Source organism: Labeo rohita, chromosome 14 (genome assembly GCF_022985175.1).
Source record: "Labeo rohita strain BAU-BD-2019 chromosome 14, IGBB_LRoh.1.0, whole genome shotgun sequence".
NCBI classification, from domain to species: Eukaryota; Metazoa; Chordata; class Actinopteri; order Cypriniformes; family Cyprinidae; genus Labeo; species Labeo rohita.
The window spans coordinates 7,615,411-7,635,300 of NC_066882.1; the positions used below are offsets into that span (position 1 = coordinate 7,615,411).

Here is a 19,890-nt window from a genome sequence, read left to right on the forward strand (position 1 = left end):
TTCGAGCGAGAGAAATGTTTTTTTTTCCCGTTTTTGAAAATCTTGCTCTGACTGGATTTTGTTGTAAATACAAGATGACACAATGAAGAGTGTCTTAAGGAGGAAAATGGAAAACCATAAAACATACTGTAAAATGTATTGGAATTTATTAGGGAAAAGCCAGACACTTAAAGTAGACAATGTATTCGATTGAGTTACATTTTATTAAACAGTGTCACATTTTTTAGAAGCACATAAAAATGCATAGAACTGCATAGACATTTCACAAGTGTTATTAAATTAAAACTTTCCGTGTCACTTCTCTTTTCTTCTCTTCTCCTCTAATTGTAGAAGAAAGAGAAGAGAGAAAATCAGGCAGAGGTATACAATTCTGCTAATACTTGCAGGATTATACAATGATATTTACACTACCAGTCAAAAGTTTTTTTTAACAGTAAGATTTTGTTTTTTTTTTAAAAAGTCTCTTCTGCTCACCAAGCCTGCATTCATTTCATCCAAAGATGTTTAGCAAAAACATTACAATTTTTGAAAGATTTTTACTGTTTTAAATAACCGTTTTCTATTTTAATATATTTTAAAATGTAATTTATTCCCATGATCAAAGCTGAATTTTCAGCATTATTACTCGTCTTTAGGTCACATGATCCTTCACAAATTCTAATATTCTGATTTGGTGTTCAAGAAACATTATTATCAATACTTAAAAGAGCTGAACACATTTTTTTCAGGACTCTTTGATGAATAGAAAGATCCAAAGATCAACATTTACTGTTTTAATAACATAATATTAAAAAATGTTTTTTGAGCAGCAAATTAGAATATTAGAATGATTCATGAAGGATCATGTGACTGGAGTAACGATGCTAAAAAAAATTGCTATTTTAAAATATATTCAAATAGAAAAGTTATTTTAAATAGTAAAAATATTTCAAAATGTTACTGTTTTGCTGTACTTTGGATAAAAAAAAAAAAATGCAAGCTTGGTGAGTAGAAGAGACTTCTTAAAAAAAAAAAATAAAATCTTGCTGTTTAAAAACTTTTAACTGGTAGCGTATATTGTTATGTATCTGTACAATTAAATCAAACATGTAAAGATTACACACATGCAAACAAAAACACATTTAAATTTAAATAAATTGCAAGAACAACTCAGAAATAAACTGTGTGAAGACACTGAATACCAAGTTAAATTCTCTTCAGTTCCTCTAAGCATATCTCAAGTTTTTCGTGCAGTGGTCCCCAGTTTTTACACTCTATAAAAAACAAAGGTATGCAAAACCAGAACATTATTTCAAAATGAAATGAGCAAAGAGGGTAACGCTATCAGAGAAAAACACAAAACATGAAAACTTACATACCTGAACGCAAACCCATTAGTTCTCGAATGACCCTCTCAAGTTTTTCTTGGTGTTGCAAGCAATTAACACAATCTGGGTGGGGGTTAAAAAGATTGATAGGTCTGAAAACATTAAACACTGAATTAGAAAATGTACGGCATAACAATAATCTAAATTAACCTGGTTCATGTGCTCCTTCAGCTGGATGTGCAGCATCATTCTCTACTGTAGACAGAGCAGGTGCTAAAGATACAAACACACAAGAAATACATCAGAGTGGAGATTTTAAAAAAGCCATAATATTTCAAACACATCTGCTACAAAGGTTTTGTCTAGTCAAGTAATTGGGGGAAAGAAAAAAACAAACAAACAAACAAAAAAAAACTCAAAGCATTACAAATGCAGCAAATGATTACCATATATAGTTTTATCTTTACCAGTGATGATAAATAACATTTACTCCAATCTACTAAAAACGGTGTCACCTTATTCTGTGCTACAAATGAAAACTTTCATCTTATATTAGCACAGTTAAAGCGGCTCTTAATTGGCAAACTTGACCAAACAAGGACAGAGGAGGAGACAGAAATGGACAAGCACTTCAAAGGTCTAGTTTGAGAAACAGACTCTAGGTCCTCATTTGGCAGCTTTATTAACTGACTAATAAATACATGTCTGAGATGGTCAAATCAGTTTGATCCTAAGACACATGAAAGGTGTCCAATGTGTTCCTTTCATGAACAGAATAACAGAACTTATTTAAAAGAGATATAATAATTTGCAACCTTTTATAATTAATTCCAATTTTCATCCAAGCCAACTGGTAGAGTATATGCCATATAACCATTTTTGTGCTGCATAGTTTTGGTATTTTTTCCACTTATGATTAATACAGTGGGGTTTTTTTTTTTATGGTGGCATGGATGCCAACGTACCATCTTATAATTGAGTTTGAACAGCTCTATAAAATCTCCGCTTCAAAACGAATGAAAAGGCTCAATAGGGAGGCATGCACACACAACTCCTTTACAAGCATGAATTAAAAAGGCTTCGACAAGCTCCCAAATGCACCAGTCCTTTCAGCAAGGCTATTACCACGCACTTCACAGGGATATCAATCAGTCTAGATTATAGCTAGCCAGCCCGCTTTCGTGCAAATAAGGAATGTTCAAGACAACTCTGTTTAATGACTCAATTTTCTAACCCAGTTTCCTGGGCTTTAGACAAGAATATGGAACTTTTCGCAATAATGATATCCTGTTGAGATCTGTCCATGTGGCTTAAGGCAAAGGATGGCCATTTCCCACATTTTAGAGACTCTAATGTTCTTGAACATTGCTTTGATACACCCAAAGCTTTTTGTACAACGTGTCTTTTTTTTATTTTAAAATGAACATAAAATATTGCCATTTATAATAATTATAGTTTTAAAAAGTATAAAACCTTTGAGTGGTTTTGTACAAAGCAATATCCAAAAAAAAAAAAAAAAAAAAAAAAAAAAAAAATTCACTATTAGTCTGCATCAAAATACATTAACTGCGGTTAATAGTTAATCTTGTAACCCACCAACACAAGAGGAAATACACTGGAGATATGTATTATATTAGTATTTTGGCTTTTTTATTTTTGACTCATTGGTGGGCTTAAATGTGTTGCAGACCATCTGAAAGTTTTAGAGATATATGTTATTTATCAAGTCACGTAGCATCCCTGTAACTGCTAAAAGTAAATAATAAAAAAAAATAATAACAAGGGATCGCACCAATTCTTTTTCTCTTTGCCGAAGGCAAACCATCATTGTTCAAGTGCTTTTGGCCCACACTGGTAAGCAGTGAATTCCTCGTCCTCATACCTTTTATAGATAGAATGACAAAGCATTACATAAAATCAGTGCCCTACATTTGCATAATCATTTTGTATTTACAAGGTATAAATCATGGAAGAACTGTCATTGTGGAAAATACCTGTTAATCCTGGCGGTTTGTTACTAGGCAGAGTCTGAACGGTTTCTGCAGAGGTTTGTGTAGTCTGAGGCGTCTTGAGAGCCAGTCTTTTACGGGTTGGTGGCTGTAGTCCTGATGGTTTCATTTGCGGTATACCAGAGCTTGAAGGTTTTGCAACTGCAACCACATTATAGCTTACATAATACATAATTGATATATATAATATAACAAAAGTCATGCATGTGAACTTGGACCACAAAACCAGTCGTAAGTAGCATGGGTATATTTGCAGCAATAGCTACAAAATTGTCGATTTTTCTTTTATGCTATAAATCATTAGGATATTAAGTAAAGATCATGTTCCATGATGATATTTTGGAAATTTCCTATCGTAAACAGATCAATGCTTCATTTTTGATTAGTAATATACACTGCTAAGAACTTAATTTGGACAACTTTAAAAGAGTTGTTTTTTTTGCACCCTCAGATTCTACATTTTTAAATGGTTGTATCTCGGCCAAATATTGTCCTATCCTAACAAATGGAAAGTATATTTATTAAGCTTTCGGACGACGTATAAATCTCAATTATGAAAAACTGACCCTTATGTGGACCCTTGTTGCTTTGTGGTCCAGGGTCACATTTATACACGTATATATATAAAAAAAATATGTACATTACCATTCAGTAGGTTCAGGTTTGTAATGTCTTATGCTCTTTATCAAAAATACAGTAAAAACAGTAATATTGCAAACCTAATTAAACACACCTGAATCAGCTAATCAAGCTCTTACTAGGTATACTAACTAGGAACTTCCAGGCAGGTGTGTCTGGATCTAAACTCTGCAGGACAAGCCCAAAGCCCTCCAGGATCAAGTTTGGTGATCCCTGCTAAGAACTTAATTTGGACAAATTTAAAGGCACTGGGGGTGCAATGTTTTTGCACCCTCAGACTCCAGATATTCAAATGGTTGCATCTCGACCAAATATTGTCTTATCCTAACAAACCATACATCAATGGAAAATTTATTCAGCTTTCAGATAATATACAAATCTCAATGGACCCTTACGACTGGTTTTGTGGTCCAGGGTCACATATAAGAATTATTTTAATGAATAAAAAGCTAAAAAGCATTTTTTTAATAGAAATATTTTGTAACAATAATATTTTTACTGTCATTTTTTATCACGTAATGCATCCTTAATGCATCAGTTTATTGTTTGTTTTAAACTGACCTCAAACTTTTAAACAGTAATATAATTATGTACACGAATGAAATGCATAAAAATGTGTATAAGCCACTTACCAGCAGTTAAGTTGGATCCAGTGACAGAAGAAAGCATAGAGGTCTGTTTTGAGTAAATTAAAAAAATAACCATTTAAACAGTACACAAGACTAATGTTTGTAACCAGATGACTGATTTACAGCATCATAAAGCATTGAGTTTCCTACCTTAACAGTGCTAGCTGATGCTGTGTTCTTGACAGGTGCGATGTTCTTCCCCTTGTTTGTCTGTACGGTCTTCTTGTTGCCAAGCAGGGTGGTGGATGAAGCATCAGGCTGATGTGGCGGCCCTTGGAGGGTCTTCGGTTTGACCGCTACTGAGGAGTTCACTGTCGACTGCGGCCTTGGAGGAAGACTGGACTTGGGATAACTCAGCTTAGAGGAAAGCTGAGGAAGCTGTCTTTTGATTAGAGGTTTCGCAGGAGGCTTGTTCTCATTTGCTGGTTCTGACGCACAGGTCGCTGAGACTTTCTGACTCTGGCTCGAGCGCTCAGTCGCCTGCACAGCATCAGTCCCGTCGTGATTACTTGCACAAACGAGCTCATCATTCGACTGGGCCTCGATGCTGTTGATCACAGACAGCCTCTTTCTCATAGGTGTGGGCTTCACGTCTCTCATGATCTCAAATCTGGATTCTTTGCCAAAAACAATAGGAGTGGATGTGACCATGAAGCTTGTCTTCATATCCAGTGTATCATCCAAACAAAATATACTGTTTCTGCTGATGTTTCCCATATCGGAAGAGGGAAGAGACTCAATGTCTGCCAATCTAGGTCTTGATGTTTTTTTGTCATGCTCTTCTGAGATAACCTCAGGAGCATCATCGGGAGTGTCGACAGAGCATACAAAAGCTGTGGTGCTTATCTCAGCTTTCTCAGTTTCTCTGGCAGGTTTAGTGACATCTACAGAGTTAGAAACATCATTAACCTGATCAGCTAATTCAGTGCTTGAGGGCTTCATTTCAACAGTGGTGTCCTTCAAAACTGGAACTTCTGGGGGAGTAAGATCAGTGGTTGTATTATGTTTAGTCATCTCAGCTGGTTTAATAGGTTGTTCAACCTCACAAGAGGGTTGAAGAGGAGCACTGGCTGCTTGCTCCGCAATATCAACAGTTACATTGACTTTTACATCAGCTTCCTCTGTGTTTTTAATTTTAGCATCCTCAGTAGAGTTAAAAGTACCATCTGGTTTTTCTTGTGGCTGAATATCTATAGTTCCTTCAAGCTTCTCTGTAGTAGTGTTTAACGGTGCACCCTTATCAACGGATGAATTTGTTTTAGAATGCGTGCAGTCTAGATTAGGAACATCCACAGTTGCATTCACCCCAGTGTCAGGTCCCTCTTTAGGGTCATGTGACTGGACCAGGTCAACAGTGGTGTTTCCCAACTCAGTTTTTATATCGGGAACATCAATATCCACAGTTGAATTAAGTTTAGGGTCAGACCCCTCCTTTGGCTCTTGAGATTCAAAAGTGCAGTTCTTCTCTCTGACATTGTGTAGATCAACAGTCGCATTAATCCCAGCGTCAGAACGTTCTTTCGAGTCTAGAGTCACATCGAAAGTGCTGTTCTTCAACTCTACACTCATTAAATCAGATTTCTCTAAAGATGTAGTGGATGCCGTGGCATCATTGCAGTTCCCATCTGCTTTGGCTGCTGTTGCACTGGTAATGTCTTTCTCATTCTGGGGTGATTTAGTGGACGTGCTTTCATTTCCCGACCGACAGTGCGCTCCAAGAGAGCAATTAAGTGCAGAGTCATTGGTAGCCTCTTTTCTTGGTGCTAAAACTGCCACGTCCTTTTTTGTTTGATTTTCTGATGGCGTGCAAGCAGTGGAATTCAACACAGTTCCTGCTTCACTTGAAAGAAATGACTGGCCAACAGTGTCATCGAAAATTCCAGAAACTTGAGGAAAAGGCTCATCTGCAATTGAATAAAAACTAGAACACAGATCTGGCAAATTGGCATTCTGGTAAGAGGAAACAGGTTTTTGGAGAGAAGATCCACCCAATATGTTGCCACCGGCCTGAGCAAGCCTCCGCCTTAGAAAGCTCTCCATTTCAATAGCAGGCGGGTCTCTGAAAGGAATAAAAATTCTGGAAATTATCATGTAGCTTCCTGAAACCTAACAGTTACTTACTGACAATCACACTCTCTGCCAAAGGTTGACACATGTGTTACAAAACGAACGATCAGCTAAATTTAAACAGTAAACAATCACATTTGGTATAAAAGAATGCAGATATGTCATATAAACTTGTCTAATAAGACTTCTAGGTGTATAACGTTACATAACAGATCAAAAAACTCACTTTGTAACTGACAACTGCAAGGAATGTTTTGCTATGGTAACACAAATAACGTTAATCATTGACACGAAAAATTAGCAATAACTTCCGAAAAGGAACTAACAAACGTGCCACAATTTCTAAACAGATCATAATCTTTAGAAAACATTATCATCATCTTACCAGATCTCTAAACGGGCCAAGCGTTTGATATTTCCGAGTCGATTTGAAAACAGGGTCATTCTAGTCATTGGACGAGACGCGCGGTCCTCGACCTATCAGAGCGACGGTCTGTGTGGCGTCAGAAAAATCACAGCGCCCCCCAGTGGTGGAAGTCAGGTACAACGATAAACATTATTGTTATTTCGTTCTCTATGTATTATTTCTTAGTTACTGTAACTTTAATAAAATTAGTTAAAAAAATATAAAAATATTAAATATTAACCTTATTTAATATATTATCTTTTTTAACCCATTGCACAGTATCATTGTGTCTCTACCAAATACATGTTATTCCTTTCGTTTGAAAATAATAAGGTTGGGAGAACACTTAAACTATATGAAATTTATTTATAATAAATCGCTGCCACAGATAAAGGTTTTACCATCACAAAATAATTTAACATCACAAATCTTTACTTCTTTCTTGTTACAATATCTTTCATATCTGTCAAAATCTGAGTAAAATTCCAACATTACATTTTAGCGTGTGTACTTTGACTAACTTATACACTACCCGTCAAAAGTTTTTGAACAGTAAGATTTTAATGTTTTTAAAGAAGTCTCTTCTGCTCACCAAGCCTGCATTTTTGATGAAAGTACAGCAAAACACTACACTTTTTAAATATTTTTACTATTTAAAATAACTTTTTTTCTATATGAATATATTTTAAAATGTAATTTATTCCTTTGATTTCAATAATGCTGAATTAGCATTATTACTGCAGTCACATGATCCTTCAGAAATCATTCCAATATGCTTTGTGCTACTCAAAATCCATCTATTATGTTGAAAACAGCTGAGTACATTTTTTTTTTCAGGTTTCTTTGATGAATAGAAAGTTTAGAAGAACAGTATTTATCTGAAATAGAAATCTTTTGTCACATTATAAATGTCTTTATCATCTTTTGATCAATAATGCATCATTGAAGTATTCATTTCTATAATTTCTTTACAAAAAAAAACCCTAATTATACTGACTTCAAGCTTTTGAGTGGTATAGTGTATAAAAGCTTTTATTTATTTTAGATAAATGCTGATCTTTGGATCTTTCTATTCATCAAAGAATCCTGAAAAAAATGTACTCAGCTGTTTTAAATATCGATAATAATAACAACGTTTCTTGAACAGCAAATCAGCATATTAGAATGATTTCTGAAGGATCATATGACACTAAAGACTGGAGTAATGATGCTAAAAATGTAGCTTTGATCACAGGAATAAATTACATTTTAAAATATATTCAAAAAGAAAGCAGTTATTTTAAATAGTAAAAATATTTACAAATTTGACTGCTTTTGCTGTATTTTGCTGTCTCATTGTTAAAAAACTTTTGACTGGTAGCGTATATATATAAAAATAAAAATAATTTAATAACAATGATTAAATGCCAGACATCACAATAGGCTTATCAAATTAACAAAGCAATACTTTTATTTATTTAGGAAATATTTATCCATTGAAAATCATCAGAAACAACTGTGTGGAAATGGTTAGATGTGTGTAGTAATTTACTCCACTTTGACTGATGAATGTTTATATGACATCATAGGGCAAGTTAGGGAAAAATGGTAATGTCCACGTAGTGATTCCCGCTCTGTCTCTCTGTACTTCCACCATAAAATTATGATTTGCTATTATTTAACTATTTCACGATTCTGTGATTCTGCAGTAGTGGTTTTAAGTACTGATTTTTATGCAAATCACACACAAAAAAATCCTTTTCGATTGTACAGGGTTAACAGAACTGTTTTATTGAACACACACACACACACATGTTGTGTTTACATGTTTTATGGGGACATTCCATAGGCGTAATGGTTTTTATACTGTACAAACCCTATTTTCTATCGCCCTACACCTAAACCTAGCCCTCACAGGAGACTGTGCACACTTTTACTTTCTCAAAAAAACTCATTCTGCATGATTTATAAGCCTGTTTCCTCATGGGGACCTCACAAATGTCCCCACAAGGTCAAAATTTACTGGTATTACTATCCTTGTGGGGACATTTGGTCCCCATAACGTGATAAATACCAGGTGCACACATACACACACAAACACACACACTATCGTTGTATTAGAATGTTTGTCGGTCAAAAGCAATAAACCTGATCAATTAAAATGATATCTAAATAAATGCAACTCTTAATCAGATAACAGCTGCTTAATCACATTCTATTATTGACTTTCGCTAGTATTACTGAAGACTGAAGAGTTGCATCATGCTCTGTGTCCTCCACCGCAATTCTGGGAAAAGGGGTAATGCCTTGGAAGGTCCTGTGGGTATTGTAGTTCTCCTGGCTGATCCGTTTCGAGACACTGACACATGCATAAAAAAACTTGCATATGAGCAACAGCTGAGCTATAAAGAATAATGCATGTACGACTGAGATTGCGTTTTAAAATGCCTAAATTCAGATAAGGTTACACAACACCAGCAAGGTGGCTTTTCAGAAACATACATTTAATGTATTACACTTGAATTTAATTCGAAAACTACCTAGAATCTACCCATGCGGCGATTTCAGATAAAAGGGAGTCTTTATGACTGTACTGACTTTATAGCATCTTCTAAAAATAGCTTTCATCCAATTGATCTTAATTAAAAAACGAGATTGTAATTTCATCGGGAGACCATGTGGACTGCATGAGGTCAGGGGATCTCGCAAACAGCATTCCACTGGATATCCTTTAAGGATTAAGGATCTTCCTAGAGACCCAACCAGTTTGCCTCAGCCAGGACTCGTTTACTCTCACACGCACACATCTTTAGAAACGATTACATAACGTTTTACGTGCGCAAGTCTTTTTTCGGGACCCCGGTTCCCTCCGGTCGTGTTTACGGTGCGCAACCCATCACATGACTGACTGCAATTCCCATCAATCCTATTGGCGCATGCGCACGCCGCGTTGTCTGGCAGTGGTAAACAGACGTCAGAAGGGAGTCTTCGCCTCGAGTCAAAACAAAACAAAACAAAACAAGAAAGATCTACGAGGAATAGCTGTTTGTGTATCTCCATTAACAGCAGAAGGGAAAGGATTTCGCGTGAATTTCAACGGACGACCGAGTTAGTGAGGAGAAGCGGGTTTCTTCGACTTTTACCGGAGGGATATTAACTCATAAAAACTGGAGTTGGCTAACTAGGTGGCCATCTAGTGAGTCTCTCAGTAGTAAAACTACGCGGTCGAGTTTTGTCCCAGAGACGATTGAATTGAAGAAGCGGACAACCGACAGTTTTTTTGTCTTTTCGAAGAGCACATTTGGGGATTTAGGACGGCTTCTACGGGACGGACACGTTCGGCTTAGATGTGCCCGCATCGTGTGTAGCTGCGTCTCGAGGAACATGGCAGATGGTGACATGCGCCAGCACACAGCGTGGAGGACCGTGCAAACTTGAACGACAATAACACAGTTTTTTTTATTGTATGGTAAACCCCGTAAAAGTACCCGTTATGATCTAGCACTCCTGTAAGATATGATCTTGGTCTTTTTTCTTTTTTTTTTTAAATGTAAAATTTAGTTCGGTATGAATTAAGTTTTACACACGGCTTCTTTTGGCGATTTAACAATCTTTGAGTTGGGATGCAACTTTACGTTTGTGCGTTTTTAGCTTCATAATGGATCCCGATTAATAAAATAACGCGTCTTTGTTCAATTTAACAGGCAGCTCTGACAAGTAATTCCCATTCACTTGAAATCGTTTACAAGGACAGTATTTTGACATACACTCGTTTACAAGAGAAAATAGCGTACGACGTGATGCTTTTATATTAGTTGGTTTATTAATAGTTTGTAAGCTGGTCTACTCCTGTTTTTTTTAATTGCGAAAGCCAATCAACCATTCGCTGCTATAATAGGAACCAGTGGGAGGTGGTTATTTTAGCAATTACAACGCATGTTATGATTGGTTTTGCGATTTCACCTCAACTAGAATTTTTTTTTTTTTTGTATAAGGGTGTATAATTATCTACGGAAAGTTCATAGATCATCCCATCACTCCAGCGCATGTTTTCCTGTGGTTTATCTCAGTATATGCTCTTGACAATCCAGCTGTTTTGATTTTCCTTTGTTCTTAATACATTAAACAAAGAGACCCCTTCCATCCTCGTTTGCTCTATGTAAATCAGAAGGTTTATGTTAGTTACTATTAAGGAGATTATTTGGCCCCTTTAATCTCCAATCTGAGGATTAACTGACGCTATATTGGCGAGTTCAGATTATTACGAATTTAGTCAGGATAATTTATACTGTGGTGTAATATATTAAGGACGAAAAAAACTTATTTTGTTATAAATAGTAGTATTCTTACTTTTCATCTCCCGGAATCGTGTTTTAAAAACTAGGTAATTGAAATCCATCCTTCCTCTGAAATTATCTGGATTGCATCGCACAATGGAGGAAGAAAACGTACCCCCGATTGACCCAGATTTTGAGCCGCAAAGCAGACCGAGGTCATGTACATGGCCGTTGCCTAGACCCGACATCTCAGCTGTCAAAGCAGGGGGGGCCGATGGCTCAGAGTCTGCCGCTGGAACTCCGCCCGCCGAGGAAGATAAACACGAGCCTCAGCCAATCATATCCGAGCCTGAGAAAGTCGCGGTGTCGGAGGGCGGGGTCGTCGCTGGAGTGGGCGGGGCCACGCCTAGGAAAGGCTCTTCCAGGCGTAATGCCTGGGGTAATCAGTCCTACGCAGATCTGATCAGCCAGGCGATTGAAAACTCGCCAGAAAAGCGACTTACTCTGGCGCAGATCTACGATTGGATGGTAAAAACGGTGCCGTATTTTAAGGACAAAGGAGACAGTAACAGTTCCGCTGGGTGGAAGGTATGTGTAAGAAAGTATAGCCTAATTATTATTAATACCAATCAGGGTTTGAAATTAACCTTTCCACTCACAAGCCAATGTGCCACGGGCCATTCAGAACTACTAGCCAAAACAAAAATGTCAGAAATAAAATTTCCACTTGCATCACAATTTGGCCAGTTAATTGGATGTGCGTCCAAACTGGCTATACTCGGATGTAAACAACAGCATTGATTGCATGGTTAATACACTGTCAAATAAGTTGTTCTGTGAAGTTATTCTGTCTAAACCATTGAAAAAATGTAAGATGCTAAATTATATAGAAAAGGACTTAGTAAGCGGGAAATGGCACAATATTTTGACAAACTAAAGTTAATAGGTGATAAAGATATGTATGAGCAGTATTAAGATATTAACCTAATATTTCACTTACCTGACTGAAAATAATGAGAACAAACACAAATTTTGTCAAGATTCTTGCCCTAGAAATCCTGGTTCAGTTTGGCCAACAACAAATGTCTTTTGTTCCTTGCACTCTTCTGCTTAATTTGTTTTTGGCAGTCTATAGTATCCCAAATGTTTTTCCTGTCCGGGTACATCCCAAAACATGACAATAATGGATCATTTTTAGCAGCAACAATCAGCAAAATATGCGAGTTTCGTTAGGTTCAGTGGCATTGTTTGCATTTAGTGCTGTCAATATGTATATGGTTTTTTTTAAACTGTACTGAAGCCTTTCCATTGACATCCATTAAAAAAAGCAAACCTGATAATGAAAATATGACCCAAAATATCATTTCAAAACATGAGGCATATTTTGACATCTGTATATATCTTTTTCTTTAACGCAGTGTAAGCCTATGGGTGACATTTCCGGTGCATTAGTCGCGAAAACGAGAAGAATAATGACATGGAGTAAATGGGAAAACTATTTGCACTGCAAATCAGTGTGTTCATAATTAAGATAATACAGTAAAATAATATGGTAAGACACCAATTTGCAATATTAAGCAGCAAAACGAGTTGTTTTGTGTAACTAAAAAAAGCTTGACGCAGTTCAGACTGGAAGTCAGACCCATAAAATTTACAAATGACCGCACCCTATCTTATGTGAGGAAAAAGGTGGATAGCAACATGTCAAAGTCTTGGATATGGGTCATTTCTTGAATGATTAACATTTAGGGAGTGAAAATGTTAGTACTGATGTGAAAAGTTTGATAGAATATAATATAAACCCATAAAACTGGCTAGTGAGTTCATTGCATTGCCTGCAGTGGTAGAGTGGCGGGTGTTAATTTCAAATCCTGATCGTAATATTCTCAATTCTTTCATTTTTGTTATGCAGTAACATTTTAGACTTGATTTATTTTTGATTTAGAACTCCATTCGCCACAATTTATCGCTCCACAACAAGTTCCTGCGAGTGCACAATGAGTCGACTGGAAAGAGCTCTTGGTGGATGCTCAACCCTGAAGGCGGCAAGACCGGCAAAGCCCCTCGCCGTCGCGCCGCTTCGATGGACAACAGCAGCAAACTGCTTAAAAGTCGTATGCGAGCGAAGCAGACTAAAAACAAGGCCGGAGCGGCTGGGATCGGAGGCTCTGGAGGTGCCCTGCAGGGTGAGGGTGCTTCTGGCACCGGCGGTGCCGACAGTCCCGGGCCTCCGGGTCAGTTCGGAAAGTGGGGGGTGAACAGCAGCAGCCCTTCCTCTCGGGGCAGCCTAGATGACTCGGACATGTGGACGAGTTTCAGGCCACGTACAAGCTCTAATGCTAGCACGCTGAGCGGGAGGCTTTCTCCCATTGCCACGGGGCAGGAGGATGAGGATGACCTACCTGAGGACGGCCTTCTTGGTGGCTATTCCACAGGGAATCTTCCCCCAACACTAACTGAGACGCTAATGGAAGAACTGGATTTGATTGACGGGCTAACTTTAATGACTGGCCCACAAGGTGGCGCGAGCCCAAGCACAGCTCCTCCTGCCCCGCCTCAGCCGTTGCCCTCAGCATCCACCCTGTTGCCTCGAGGGCCCAGCTTTCCTTCATTTCGGCAGCTGCAGCCAACAAAGGCTACGCAGGGATCCACTCCGCCAGGGCCACAGAGCTCGGTGCCACCGAGCGCTGGATCCAGAACAAGCCCGTCGAGCTTCGGAAACTCCCTCTTCAGCCCTCTGCCCGGTCCTGGTCACAGTGGTTTCAGCACTCACGTGCCCTCCAGCCTTGAAGCTCTCCTGACCTCTGATTCGCCCCCACCCAGCGATGTTATGATGACTCAGATGGATCCTCTCATGCCGAGCCAAGGAGGTGGCGGGCTTTTGGGGCTCGGGGGATCTATGTCCAGCACCCAAGCTAAGGCAGGTCCAATGTTGCTGAGCAAAGGCATTGACACAAGCACAGTAGGGCAGATGAGCCTCCAGCCTCAACCCCAACTCCAGCACTCACAGATGGGTTTTGGAATTATGCACTCGGCCATGAGCCAGGAACCACCTCAGCTTGCGACTATAAAGACCCAGCATCAGGTGCCAGGCGCTGGGATTCTCCAGCACGGAGCTGTCCCGTCACCTGGTGGGAATGGAGGCCTGCAAGGTCTAGGCCAGTTTGCAACACCGCCCTGCTTCATGCCCTCCCAGGACCGTCTGCCTACAGACTTGGATATCGATATGTTCACTGAAAACCTGGACTGCGATGTGGAATATATTATCAACAGTGATCTTATGGATGGAGACCTGGTTGACTTCAACTTTGACCCCATCATACAGGGTGGACAGGGTCCGTATACCGGGCCAGCAACCACACAGAGCTCCTCCCACAACTGGGTGCCCAGTTAACTTCATTATTAAAGATGAGAACAGGTAATGCATATTTTAAAGGGATAGTTCACCCAAAAAATGAATTTACTCACCCTCATGTTGTTCCAAATGCATCTTATTTTCTTTATGTGAACACGAAAGAATCCAGAGTTGTTTCAGACCCCATTAGGGTAAAAATAGTTGAAACATTCTTCAAACTTGCTTGTTTTGTGTTCTGCAGAAGAAAGTCATACAGGTTTGAAACAACATGAGGATGAATAAACTATTCCTTTAGTTTCATTTAAGGTTTTGCATTATTCTTTATGTACAGTTGAAGTCAAAAGTTTACATACACCTTGCAGAATCTGTAAAATGTTAATTATTTTACCAAAATAAGAGGGATTATACAAAATGCATGTTAGTTTTTATTTAGTACTTATTTAGTAAAAGATGCTTACATATAGTCCACAAGAAAAAAAATGGATTTTTGGTGTATTTGAACCCTTTTCAACAATGACTGCAAACTCCATCTATTTACACTGAAGACAACTGAGGGACTCATATGTAACTATTACAGAAGGTTAAAATGCTCACTGATGCTCCAGAAGGAAAAAAACGATGCATTTAATTTACTTTGTCTTCTGGGGAACATGTAAGTATCTTCTGTAGCTTCTGAAGGGCAGTACTAATTGAAAAAACAAAACAAATCATGATGTTTAGGCAAAATAAGAAAAATGTACACATCTTCATTCTGTTCAAAAGTTAATGCATTGTTTTTCCTTCTGGAGCATCAGTGAGTTTTTGAACCTTCTGTAATAGCTGAGTCCCTCAGTTGTCCTCAGTGTGAAAACATAGATCTCAAAGTCATACAGTCCTTGTTGGAAAGGGTTCAAATACACAATACAATTTCAAAAATGCTGAAAAACCAAAGAATTTGTGAGAACTGAAGGCTAATGTTTTTCTGAAGAACAACAAGGGACTTTCTGAAGAACCGCAAGGGATAAGGGACTTAACAACTATCACTAAACCAAAAAAAAACAACAACAGCACAGCTGTGGATCATTCAGGTAACAACACAGTATTAAGAATGTAGTGTATGTAAACTTTTGAACAAGGTCATTTTTATACATTCAACTATTATTTTTTTCTTGTGGACTATATGTAAACACATTTTATGTGAGACATCTTACTCAGGTCAGTACTAAATAAAAAGTAACATGCATGATGCCTCTTATCTTGCTAAAATAATTAACATTTTGCAGATTCTGCAAGTTGTATGTAAACTTTTGACTTCAACTACATGTTCGTTTTTATCTCCTAATGTGTTATTCGTATTTCTCATTATTTTATTTTGTTTCTGCAGGATTGTCCCCCATTCATAACACAACTTTGAAAACAGATGTGGCACATGGCCTGAACATATTCTCAATTTTTTGCCTCTGCATTTGCCATTGTACCTCAAATACATAAACTGCTTCGGCTAAGGACGATACACGCCTGGCCAAGAAGTCTCGTGTCAGATTCTCAATTAGACGACAAAATCAAACCTCATACATGTCAAGTGCCAAGAGTGTGCTGTTGGACACAGAGAACATGGTCTTGAAACATATTTACTCTTTTCTTTTGTCTTATACATGCAACATTTTTGTTTGTTTTTTTGGAAGTTGCAGTTTTTTGGCCAATCTTGGACTACAGCATCACACCTAAAACAAATAATCACGTTTATTACATTTATGCCTATGATGCGTAGTGTAAGATGGAGATGGTACTCCTCACTGATCTTCTTTATCCTGATAACGGAACTCATTCGGCCAGGAGGATCAAACTCTGCAGCTTTTCTTGATGTGAACTTTGTTGAACAGCAGTGGAGAAGACCAGGCAGCCGAGATCGATGGAGTGACTTCCACAGCTGACCTGACATTGAGCACGAAAACAACATGGCACCACAGGAATGTTAAGTTGGGAATGTTAAGTTGGGAACGTCGAGTGGCGACGGTTTCACCAACCACAGAGCATGGCTGAACTGTTAAGGTGTGCTCTTTTTAAGTGGTATGAAGCATCAAAGTTTCTAGGTGGTTTGGTGACGCTGTGGTGTTCAGTGTGCAATTAATTTGGCTTTTATGACCTCTGCTCTCACGTCAGAGGTTGATAAATGAATGATGATTTAACTGTCTGCTCTTAAGTGTTTGTTAGTGATAACAACAGTATGAAGAAATGTGATTTTCCACAGGGCATTTTGATGCATTTTTAATCCTGCCAACAGGTTAAATGGTATAGTGTTATTGTTGGAAACTCGGTGCCCTTTTGAATGCAATATCTGAAGATTTTGTGTGTGTGTGTGTGTGTGTGTGTGTGTGTGTGTGTGTGTGTGGAGGGTGTGTGTGTACATTTGTGTGCGTGCAAATATGTTTAATGCTCCCGAAACTTGATTCCAACACACTGACAACAGAATTCAAGGTTACGCTGAATCATTTCATTTAAGTGCAGAAGTTTGTTTTCGGAGTTATACGCAAGTTTGAAGCGAATCTTGAAGAAACGTGGCTACAATAATGAGACGTTATGGTTCCTCCAGCATGTTTGACTGTGTCCACAGATGCACAGAAGAAAAAACTATTTTCTCATTGTTCAGTTTTTCATAAACAGCACTACTCATATTTTATAAAAAAAAAAATGTTATTAAAGAACAAAAACAGTTGGATATATCGACTATAATTCTAATTTAGATTGGGGCGTTTTCGTTAACAGACTAATAAAACATGCTGTTAATGAGCTTTTTTAATCTGAGCAGAAGCTATTTCAGATCATTTTTAACGGTCATTTTCTATGTAATCTTTTATTTTTGTAAAAGATGAAATGCATATAGATTTTATACAATAACCAAAGGAACACTAAGAACTGCATGTTGGATGGATGGATGCATTGCAGTGTGGATAAGCTTTACAAAACCTTTCCGAAAAATCGTTGTAATCCTAATTTGATTGATTGCATGAGTGCAACAGAAAAAAATATAGAACTCTTAATTCGAGTTGCTTTTCTAAATGTCTAAGGATTTATTTCATCTCAACACGTGAGACTGGTCCAACCGAAAATGATTAATGCAATGTTTCACTCTCAGGGTTATGAAAAATAATAATTAAACAACTTCTGTTAGGAAGTAATGAGATAATCATGTTATGACTTCAAAGCTCATGGCCTTTTCTAAATTATGAACGTCATTTATGCAAGCCAACGTCACGTAGATATTTTAACATTGCGGAAATATATCTAATGTTGCAGTTTATTATAAGAGATTTATCTAATGTATGCATTTGTAGACTTCCTACAAAACTTTGTTAACTGCCAATGAACACTATAGCATGTCGCTCCAGAGAAAACCATACAGTTTTAAAGCCCTTTTCTTTCTACCTTTTCTGCAATAGAAGGGTTGATTTTATTTAATTATTTGGTTTTAAAACCAGCATTCTGAAGTTGTTTTGGTGTACAAATTGGCTTGAGAGCTTGATTTTAGTAACTCTTATCACATCAATGTAATGGTCTGAGCGCATTAGATTAAATGTTAAAATGCTCTCTCCTTACAGAGGAATAATTTTATCCTATTCATCGGTGCTAGATATTACATATGACAATTAAAGAGGGCCATATTTGATTGGTGCGTTTGTAGATATCAGGGCCTTTAACAATTTTATGCAACGCATATTCTTAATGTAGAGAACATAGTATGAGAAATTTACCTTTGTTTTAATTCCCAAACGCTCAGTTTTTGTATATTATAAAAGAAGCTGTGAATGGGAGGGAGGGGCTTGGCCGTCTCACCACATATTGTGTAACAGTGCACCTCACCATTGGTGTAATGTTTCGATACAGCGATTGATGATTTTTAATCAACCGTTTACATCGATGTGCTTGTCTTTTGGGGCATCTTTTCTCACTTTTTTATGTTTGTACATGTAACACAGCTCCTGTCTAAGAGTGATTGTTATACCTGCATGGTACATCTTTCAGAAAGCTTCAGGGCTGACAGTCACCTTTGACATTTGTGTTATTTGAGTGTTGATTTGAAAGTGATTTTTTGTGGTTACCACCCTGGCTTTGTTTAATTTCTCTAAGTACAGATATTGAATATTGTATTCGTCCCATCAGACAGACGTCACAGGGCTGCTGCATAAAATGCAGCAATTCCACACCTTCCCTCTTTCCAAATCACTCTCACTTTCCTTGTTTGATATTAGCCTTCTTTTCCTTTAGTAGTCATCCTTTTAGTTCCTTTACTTTTTCCAAGAGAGTTTGCTAAGTATCCCAGGTTGATAACACAGGACATTAGTTTATGCTCTGGGTTGGGTTTTTCTCTCTTTTGTTTTGGGTTATGGCGGGATGTAAAACTGACGAGTTGTGCATAGCCAATATACTGTATATGTACTTGATTGCTCTTTTTTTTTTTTTTTTTTTTTGGATCAATTTATTTTGTCCCCCCCCATATTTTGTTAGTCAGAGGTCATTGGAAGCAGTTCAGCATAATAGAAATAAACCTAATCTGTTTAACGCAGACTGTTTTAAGCTTGTCATTGCTCCATTCATTTGATATAAGCGGAGATGCAAGGCATTCATTAAATTCAGAACAACTTAACATTTTGGTATATAACAGTTTATATACACTCAGAGTAGCCATGCATGCTAAATGTAAAATTAGGTCAAATCTAAATGTTCCAGGCCTTACGCAAAACTAATAATGGTTTTATTGTAGTAAAAGTGTAGTAACCAGAGCTGGTAGATTACTTACAAATTGTAATCCATTACTGATTACAGATTACTAATTTTAGGTGTATTCTGACTACTTTTAGCTTACTTTTTATCTTTGCATCGATCGCAAAATTACTAAAAATTACTACATGACATTTACAAGGCCATTTTATACTGTGAGTATAGTCAAAGTTAAATGATTTGACAGTAGGAAAGAAAAATTTAAAAGAGAAAAAAAGACTTATGGAGAATCATTAAATTAAGAATGATTTACTCCCATTGTGTGAATAATGTAATCATGTAATCCATAACAAAAGTAACTAATCTGTTTATGAGCATTATAAAGTGTAATATACTCTAATTACGAGTACTTGATTTTTGGAATCTGATTATGTAATCCAGATTACATGTAATCAGTTACTACCCAGCTCTGGTAGTAACCATGTTTTTTTTTTTGACGTATTGATTACTCATTTGTATAATCA

The 19,890-nt window shown here is 37.4% G+C and overlaps 2 protein-coding genes across 4 annotated transcripts; one reads left to right on the forward strand and one right to left on the reverse strand.

Moving 5' to 3' along the window:
- Positions 1 to 148: 148 nt before the first annotated feature.
- Positions 149 to 7,164, reverse strand: si:ch211-126c2.4 (uncharacterized). Of its 3 annotated transcripts, none has more exons than XM_051127095.1 (9): positions 7,037 to 7,164; positions 4,735 to 6,643; positions 4,588 to 4,630; positions 3,302 to 3,457; positions 3,100 to 3,189; positions 1,518 to 1,580; positions 1,359 to 1,430; positions 1,182 to 1,253; positions 149 to 320 (listed from the first exon to the last, which is right to left on the reverse strand). In XM_051127095.1, the coding sequence occupies exons 2-8, from the start codon at positions 6,622 to 6,624 to the stop codon at positions 1,186 to 1,188; spliced, it is 2,382 nt and encodes a 793-aa protein (XP_050983052.1). In that variant the 5' UTR covers positions 6,625 to 6,643; positions 7,037 to 7,164; the 3' UTR covers positions 149 to 320; positions 1,182 to 1,185. The 3 variants fall into 3 exon arrangements, with proteins under 3 accessions (XP_050983052.1, XP_050983051.1, XP_050983053.1); XM_051127094.1 differs by lacking the exon at positions 7,037 to 7,164 and adding an exon at positions 6,878 to 7,020; XM_051127096.1 differs by lacking the exons at positions 3,100 to 3,189; positions 7,037 to 7,164 and adding an exon at positions 6,878 to 7,020.
- Positions 7,165 to 9,964: 2,800 nt separating this feature from the next.
- Positions 9,965 to 19,211, forward strand: foxo4 (forkhead box O4). Its single transcript, XM_051127601.1, has 3 exons — positions 9,965 to 11,901; positions 13,259 to 14,731; positions 16,032 to 19,211. The coding sequence occupies exons 1-2, from the start codon at positions 11,470 to 11,472 to the stop codon at positions 14,705 to 14,707; spliced, it is 1,881 nt and encodes a 626-aa protein (XP_050983558.1). The 5' UTR covers positions 9,965 to 11,469; the 3' UTR covers positions 14,708 to 14,731; positions 16,032 to 19,211.
- Positions 19,212 to 19,890: the final 679 nt, after the last annotated feature.